The following is a 9,006-nucleotide window of genomic DNA, read 5'->3' as shown; positions in this document are numbered from 1 at the left end:
GAACTCTCACCCCTTAATAATTTACCCCAACCCCACTGTGTATCTCACCCTGCTACTTTATCAATCCCCCTGCACCTGCCACCGCACAGCTCCCAGCATCCGTCCGATCAAAAAATAGGCCCCACTCGTACTTGCCTTCCCCACATGATCAGACGGTCGGTACTTAATCAATGGCGTCTCCAGTTCATCCACTACAACAAGCAAAACCCACTTACTCAGTTTCCCAGATTGATAATGTTGATGGGCCCATGCTGATTATCATTGATTTCTCTTTTATAGTTTTATATATAAATTAAACACCCAATTGGCTTGTAGCCTCTCTCTCTCTCTCTCTCTCTCTCTTATATTTGATTTTTTGTATTGGGGAAGAGGTTCACGGGTTTGTTTACAAAATCTGGGGAGAGAGGTGGCGGAGCACGGCGGCGGCGGCGACGACATGAACGAGGGACAGTACAGGGAGGAGGGTGGCGGAGAGAGGTGTGGTTTGCATCCAGGAGAGGTGGTTGTAGGGGTGTGTCCCTTGTGCTTGAAGGAAAGGCTGCTTGTGTTGGCCGCCAAGAAAGGGCACACTGTCCTTCCCAAGGCCTTTCTTGCTTACAAGAGGAGCCCCATCATTCCGCTCCCCAATTTCTTCGCCTTCCTCCACCGTCTGGAATTCCGCCACCGCAAATCCGACGAAGACTCCGCCGTTAACGGCGGCGACCACGACGACGACGTGTCCACCAGCCCAGAAGGTACTACTCGCTCCCCCTCCTCCTTTCCTCTTCTTTTTCCCTTTTTATCCCCTGATATTATGACATTGATTTTAACCTTAAAAAACTGGAAACCCTTTTAGTACTACTAGATTCTGACAACCTTCAATTAATTTTTAGCGACCAAAAAGGAGATAAAGTGAATTCTGATTTTCCTCATTAATTTTCCAGCTGAGAATGTGTAATCACTAATCAATCATCCTAATAATCAGGGTTCTTAGTGAATTAATGATAAATAATAAATGTTTCTGATCGGGGATGAGCTTCGTTTTTTAAAATTAAAAAAAAAAAAAAAGAGAAAAAAGGGAAAGGAGGAAAATGGAGCGGTGCGTGAATGGTGGATTGACAGGTGCGACCGTCGGTGTGGTCGTCGGCGAAAGGTTTTGAGTTGGTAGTTTTGTTGTATCCTCACGCGGAGGGCGTGGGCTCCACCCTCGGTTTTAGGCTCCTGCATGTATGCCATGTGACCGTCTCCCGCTCCCTACTGTTCATCTCCTCTCTCTCTCTCTCTCTCTCTCTCTCTCTACGCGTCCAGCATGCAAGGATGTTTGGCTCAATCAGATTGCATGGGATTGGTTGGTTTTTCTGAAAATCTTTAATTTTGTTTGACCACTTTGAAAATAATTGACCAATGGTACGGTTGAACCTGAACCAAGGTTAATCCGCAGCAGTTGAACGGTCAATTTGACGTCGTTGTTCACATTTTTTTTTTATTATTTTTACGGTTTTCATGGGACCCGCTTTTTGTATAGGTGGGAACAAAATAATTAAACTCCTTTTTTTTTTTCTTTTTTTTTTGTTTTGTAATTTTGACAATTTTGGGGGCACCCAATTTTTTACTTTTTATCAATTGAAAATTTATAATTGGACTACGCAACAAAAAAAAAAAGTGCATCTCTTTATCTCCAGGTCTCAAATCCACTCCTAACCAATTCTAATCTGAAATACATTTTTTAAGCCTTTTGGCTAAGATTGTGTGATTCATTTGATCTTAAGTGAGGATTAGGTCATGATTCATGTATAATTTTGAAAGGAGGTTTAACTTAAGTAGACATGATTAGGATTGATTTAAATTTTCATAAACATATATGTTTAATGTTAGGACTTGTTTAGCATTGTTAATATTTTTAGTTCTTAGTTTTTTTTTTTTTTCTATATAATGAGAAAATAAATTATAAAAACTTGTTTGTTTATTTTCCAAAAAGTAATTTGCAAAATAACAATTTATGATTTTAAGTTATTTAAACAATCTGTTACCAATAGGGCTACAAACGAACCAAACTGCTCATGGACGGCTTGCAAACTTAGTTTGGTAAAAACTACAAGCAATTTTCAAGTCTAAATTTGTAACTTCTTTTAATAAATAAGTCGAACCTGAACATGAATGAGCTCGATTTGTTTCGGCTCTTGAAGGGCTTGGTTTGCCCTTGTTAAATAGGCTTGAATTAGAATAATTTATGTGTTAGTTTAATAAGATCAAATTAGGCTTGATAGATTGTAATGAGGTAAAGTAATCACTTTATGCACATAAAATTATTTATCTCAAACTCCATAACCTGAATTTAGTGATATGACTAATGCTCAAAGCCAATAGGTTAGCTTGGTGAGGTGAAAAAATTTCTAAGACCGTATTCGTAATTAAGAGTCTCCTTTAGTGTTTTGCCAGATAAAACCTCTCATCTCTCTCAAAATAAGAGGTTTCATATGAATTAAATCATTAGTGAGCATATTGGTAACTTGGCTTGAAAGGCTCGTGAGTTTGTCTATTTGCATAATAAACAAAATTTGATTAAGTATATTAAAACTCAGTTTGAGTTTATGTTCAATCTCGAGCTCAATTAAAAATTTAATGACACTTGAGCATGACAAAGTTCAGTTTGATTTGACTTGTTTGCAGCCCTAATTATCGAAATATTTTAGTACATACTAAATAATTCATTTTATCCATACTTTTTAGTTAAAAGTAAAATAAAATAATTATATAAATTTCAATATAATTAAAATAAAACATGCTCATAAATTAAAAAAAAATAAAATAGTAAAAACCATTTACAAAATATTTTTCCTATATTTAAATTGTCATATATACGACTATAAAATTGTTCTTGCAAAGTAAATTTTGAAATATAATAATTACATAAAATAATTATGATAATTTTTATTTTTATCATCGTATTTTTTAGCTATATTACAAATATTTTTTATATATTTAAATTGTCATATATATCATAATATTATTATTTAAAATTAATTTTGAAATATAATAATTACATAAAGTAATTATGATAATTTTTATTTTGATTATAGTACTTTTAATCTATAGTACAAACATTTTTCTAATATTTCAATTGCCATATATGTCATAAGTTGTTCCTGTAAAAGGGATTTTAAAATATAATAATTACGTAAAATAATTATGATAATTTTTATTTTTATTATAGTGCTTTTAATCTATATTACTTTGTACTTTTATTTTTTTAATCATATTTTGTAATTGTCTTTTGTTTCAAGACAAAAAAGAGTATTCTTTTAATCTATTTTTTGTTAATTTGTGTTAGTTTTAGGTATATTAATCAAACAGGTTTTGGTTTTTGATTTTTAGCCTTTATTTATGATTTTTAGTATTTTTTGTGGTTTTTATTTTTATAATTTTTTAATAATGAAACCAAATGACTCCTTAACTACATCCGAGGAACCTTGATCTTTGAGTAATAAACATGGTTTTCATTATATCAGTTGAAATTTAATGTAATTTCAAAATAAAAGGATAAAAAGTGAAAAATTAAGTAAATTTATCAAACAATTTGAAGTTTAATCTTGAACTTATCAATGACTAACATTTTCATACAAAAAGAAAAAAAAGAAAAAAATAAAAACATGTTGATATGCTCATTAATATATATATATATATATATATATATATTTTACCTATCTAATTGTATTGATTTTCCTACAAGATCACATAATTTAAATAATGACCCACTTAAATTTATGTTCTTAATCATAATTTAAAGGTTTTTTTTTTTTTTTTTGTAAAATTTGGGATTTTTTTTTATAATCTTGGAATTTCAGTCACCATCGCGCCACTTTAAATACTATAGTATGACACCAAAGCCGATAAAATGAAAGGAATGAGAAGAGATATGAGATAGGAGATGTGTTATCTCATATTTTGTATACGAGTTTCTATAAGACCCCTCTAAAAAATAAAATGGATCCTTATTTATAGTGTGGATGCCCAAGTATATGCCTCAAAATAGCTCAACCCTTTTTCTTTATTACATTTTGTCCACTTTTTCAAATATACACAGGGTGGACTCTACATTCATGTGGGTTCTACATGTGTAGTCTTCCCCTATATCTACTCTGCACAAGGACCTAGGTGCAAAACCCAAGATGCCCAAGAGCCCCCTTTCCCTCTATATTCACAAATAAAGTCATTATTTCCTAACAGTATATATATACACTTTATGCACTTCTTCCATAAATTAGAAAACAAACATTGATGCTTCCTTTCAATGTCTATTTTTTTAATGCTAGATAAGGCTTTTTATTTATATAAATGGAGGCTAGGGGCATAAAGGGTTTGAAAAAATTTGTCAGGAAGCTGCCTTTACCTTTTTTAGGCAGCAGATGAGAGAGGTTAGTACAAAGGAGAAATCTAAGAAGAACCCATCTAGCTGTGGCCAAGATCCATTTGATGTCGTTTCCCACTAAATCATCTCCTTCTTCAATTCCCTTATTATATATTTAAAATTACCCATTGTGTTTGTTTCCCCACTTCTGTCCACCTTACTCCTACTTTATATTTATTTAATCAATTTACAATAATCCTATTATATGTGGATGATAAGAAAAATAATATATTAAATAATTAAGAAAATGGCAGAGTTAAAATTAGTTAATTAATTATGAGCTTTATTATTATTATATATTGAGAAGAACCACATGTTTTTTAACTTTAGTGGAAATATATATTTTTTTTATAAAAAAAACATATATTCTATTTTTTTTATTGTTATTTTTCATATTGACATCTATGATTAGTGTCCAAACTTTAACTAGCTAGCTTAATTTGCAGATTCCTTCATATCAATAAAGTTTGAAGACAATGGGGTTGCCTCATGGGAGAGGAGCTGCACAGATGATTGTTCTAAGAAGGTCACTGTGGAGCACATTAATGGCCGCACTGGTTCAGTGTTAAGCAAGGAGGCTGGTGCAGGTGCTGCTACTGCCAATAAAAATAATAATAGTAATAAGAGCGTGATAGAGCATGCCAAGCGCCCAGTTGGGTCGCTGAGGTGGCGAAAGCGGGTTGGGCACCTGTTCCAGCTGATGAGATGGAAGAGAACCCAGAAAGCGGCAGCAGGGAGTGTGTGCCGCGTGGGCAGCAGGGTGGAGGGCGTGAAGGTGATGAGGAATAAGAAGAAGAGCTGGATAAGAACCCTCACGAGGAGAAGGACCCAAGAATAAAGGGGCGACTCAAGACTAAAGGGGCTTTGTACAGAACTAAAAAAAGATACTGCTACTCGCCAGATGCTGCTGCCCATCCATTCACCTTATATCATAGCTTGCTTTTTAAATTTCTTCTACTACGTACGTAAGCGCCACTGCCCTTCGCTATTTCTACGTCTGGGGCTCAATGTGATATGACGGTGTAAAGTTACAAATTATTAAGTTGCATGCAGGCAGAGTAGTAGTCAAATTGGCTTTTTCAGCTCATCCAAAAAAAAAAAAAAAGAAGGGCTTGATTGCTTTGAATTCTTTGCGTTGATATTGTTTCTTTATGCGTTTTAAAAATGAAGAAAACAGATAGTACCCCATTTGTTTTGGGCCTTATGGCCCCTCCTGCCTCTCTCTCTCTCTCTCTCTCTCTCTCTCTCGATAGAAATATAAGAAGGGAAGACAGTGGAATGGAAAAGGGCATAATGGGTGGTCACCGTGGGGAGCAATCGAGCAGAGAAGGGGACCATATAAGGGAGATGCTACAACTTGTCTATACATGTTGTATGCAGTTGTTTATTTTGATGCCATGTTTCTTCCCACAGAAGCCCACCATGAATACAAATTAGTGGGAAAATACCATAAGCTGGTTTTATTTTTAATTTTCTAATATATATATATATTCACTACTGAACCTTAATTAATTAATTTAACAAAATCGTGTGCCTTCCTCTTTTTCTTTTTTTCTTTTTTTAAATTTATTATTATTACTTTAAAAAATTTTGGGTTAAATTGTGGGGTGTGAGACCATCGACCCCTGTGCTGTCTACATATAAAGCGCCTGTAGCTAGCTAGGTCGGCATGCATGGGGCCATAACACAACAGGACCACCATGACATGTTGATGAGAACACCTTGAAATTTGGGTTGGGGCGAAAATGACACGACCTATTTCCCACCCATCTCCATCCATTCAACTCCAACTTTTCCCTCTTGGTCCAGACCAGAGGAAGCAACTCTCAAAGTTTTGTTTTAACAACTAGTAAAAAATACTTGCGCCTTCAACAGGGTAATATAATAAAAATGTAATCTCAAATATATATGAAGAAAGTTAAAAAAGAAAAAATAGAAGTTCGAGCTATATATAGGCGATATTGAAACGACTAATTCTATTTTCAGAAGAATAGAAATTATCCAAGGACAAAAAGCAAATTTCAGCTTTGAATTTTGATAAAGGACATTAATTATGAGAGAATCTAAATCTTAAGATCAATCCTAATAATATAAAAAATTGCAATGATATATCATTTTAACATGAAACTTGAATGTAAATACAACCTTAATATTAGTAAAGGCGCATAGGAAAAACATATTTGGAGCATACTATTTTATTAAACATTACCTTTAAAACACATAATATAAATATAATTAAGGTATTACTTTTCTGTGTGTCTTTAGCGAAATTAATTGTCATATATATGAATTTCAATAATTTGTTTTGACAATAATATGATAATTTGACACATTATTTATATTATTTGTTCAACAAAAATATTGATAAATTTATATGAATAATATATATATATATATATATATATATATATATATATATATAATATAATATAATATAATATAAATTTATCTGTGGCATATGAATTTAAATGTAAAATTAATTTAGTAAAATAAAATGCAGCTATAAATCATAATAATATTGAATGAGGATCTAAAATATAAAATTTGAGTAAATTTTAAATATATTTTATTTTATAACATATGGAAATTGTTGACTCTACGAGTCCAATCCTATTTTGATAATGACAAATAACTTGGTATTTTATCTGTGCATTGAGCTTGTGAACAGGAACCATATTAAGCATGCATGGAAAGATAGCGAGTCATGGAAGTCACAAAGTAAAGCTAACAAATCTTGACAAGATCCATGGAACTCAAAGAGTACGAGAATCAAGATGCAAGCGAAAAAATCCAAGATCATCTTGGGAATGGGTATTTAGAACTCATGTACTTATATTTTCGTATGATTTAATTTGAGACTCATCGTAATTTAGAATGATTTTAAGATTCATGCATTTCATGTATGTCATTAGGAAACTTTCATGGGCTTAGAAATGCTTTTGAAATCATGGAAAATATGTTTTATAAAAGGCCTAAGAAAAAGAGCAAAACATTTTTTAAAATTAGAAAAAAGGAAATAAAAAAAAAAGGACTTCAGTAGCCTGAACTTCACCTTAGTAGCCTGAAGACTTTCTTCAGTTACCTGAAGATTAAGTTCGGTAGCCTGAAGAATTAATGAGAATCACAAAACCTGACAAAGGCACTTCGGTCGCCTGACCTTGGAACCTCAGGCGCCTGAACTTGCCATTTCAGGAGCCTGAACCCTACTTCGGTTGCCTGAAGTCGCGGGAAAATTTAAAAATCAAATTTTTATTAAAAGAACCCGCGAGCTATTTCATTGATTCAACGACTAAGATCAATCCTAAAGGTAAGATACTATATATACTAAATATCTAAATCCTATAACAAAACTAAGACACACAACAAGAGAAGAGCTCATCGTATTGCAAGATCATAGAGAAACTTGAGCTGATTGTCTGCACTTCATTCTACTTTCATTGTCTTTGAGCAAAACTATTCCAAAAATCAAAGGGCATTCATTCATTCAACTGTACTTCAATCTAATATTGAGGTTTGATCATTCAAGTTATTGTTTTAGAGAACTTCTCATCTCATTACGTATTCTTGAACATCATTAGAAAATGTTTGATCTTGAGTGTGCATATTCGTATAAAAAAACTGATTTTTGAAAAGATCATTACTTGAGAAAGATCATTTAACTTGGTTGATTGATAGGTTTGATTCAAGTGTGTGTTTTCTAAAGGAGCTATATTTTAGTTATATTAACACTTGATTAAATATCTTTAGCACTTATAACTATATATTCTATTGAGGGATAATTTCTGAAAAACAAGATACTCAGTTGTGATTGAATACTTGAAAGAAAAAGTTTGTGATTTTGATTGATTTAATATTCAAGACAAAGTTTTTGTTGACAAGTTCACTTCAAATATATTTGTGCATTTTTGTAAAGTGAATCAAGAACCCTAGTATACTCCAACACATTTTAAATATATCTTTACTTTGGAGTTTTGGTTAAATAAAGACTTGTGTGTTGAAGCATATCATACATAAAACAATTGTATCGTTTTCATACATTCATGAGCTTCAAGTTATATCATATACTAATGTATTAGGAAATTGAATTGTACTCACAAGCTTTTGTTAGAAACATTGTTTTGAGTGTTATTTTTCAGATCTTATTGTATACACGGTTCGGTGTGTGAACCGGTATATGAACCGGTGTGTGAGGAGAGAGTTGTATCTCTTGTAAGCAGCGGAGTAGGAGGGAGTTGTATCTTTTGTAAGCAGCGGATTATAAGGGAAGTTCCATCTCAATTTAAGGAGTAGGGATTTAGTGAATCCTTGAGTGGTTGTTCAAGGCGAGGACGTAGGCCAAGTCGGCTGAACCTCATAAAACTGTGTTTGTCTTCTCTCTTCCCTTTATTATTTATTTTCAACATTGCGTTTAAATTGTGTATATTGCATGCATAGGTTGGATAGTCTTACACTTAAGTAAATTGAGTAACAAGATTTTATTAGTAAATAAATAAGAAGGGTTTAAGGGGTAAATAAGTGTCAAAGATTTTTTAAATACCCAATTCACCCACCCTTTTGGGATTACACTTGATTCAACAATGAACATTTATTAAATTACATACGTTTATGTGTTTATATAT

At 32.6% G+C, this 9,006-nt stretch overlaps 1 protein-coding gene across 1 annotated transcript; it reads left to right on the top strand.

The window, feature by feature from the left end:
• The first annotated feature begins 230 nt into the window (after positions 1-230).
• On the top strand, positions 231-5,575 carry LOC131162505 (uncharacterized). The gene is made up of 2 exons (XM_058119072.1): positions 231-734; positions 4,834-5,575. Exons 1-2 carry the CDS (start codon positions 437-439, stop codon positions 5,223-5,225), a joined length of 690 nt encoding a protein of 229 aa, XP_057975055.1. The 5' UTR covers positions 231-436; the 3' UTR covers positions 5,226-5,575.
• The last annotated feature ends 3,431 nt before the right edge of the window (positions 5,576-9,006 follow it).

This window comes from Malania oleifera, chromosome 8 (genome assembly GCF_029873635.1).
Source record: "Malania oleifera isolate guangnan ecotype guangnan chromosome 8, ASM2987363v1, whole genome shotgun sequence".
NCBI classification, from domain to species: Eukaryota; Viridiplantae; Streptophyta; class Magnoliopsida; order Santalales; family Ximeniaceae; genus Malania; species Malania oleifera.
Note: the sequence above shows the minus strand (reverse complement) of the source record. Positions and strands in the feature narration are given on the sequence as shown.

What these genes read in the sequence shown, in the direction of transcription:
- LOC131162505 (XM_058119072.1), top strand. Translation starts at nt 437, where the DNA reads ATGAACGAGGGACAGTACAGGGAGGAGGGTGGCGGAGAGAGGTGTGGT. An exon ending in CGTGTCCACCAGCCCAGAAG is followed by an intron (nt 735 to 4,833) that starts GTACTACTCGCT and finishes CTTAATTTGCAG; the next exon opens with ATTCCTTCATATCAATAAAG.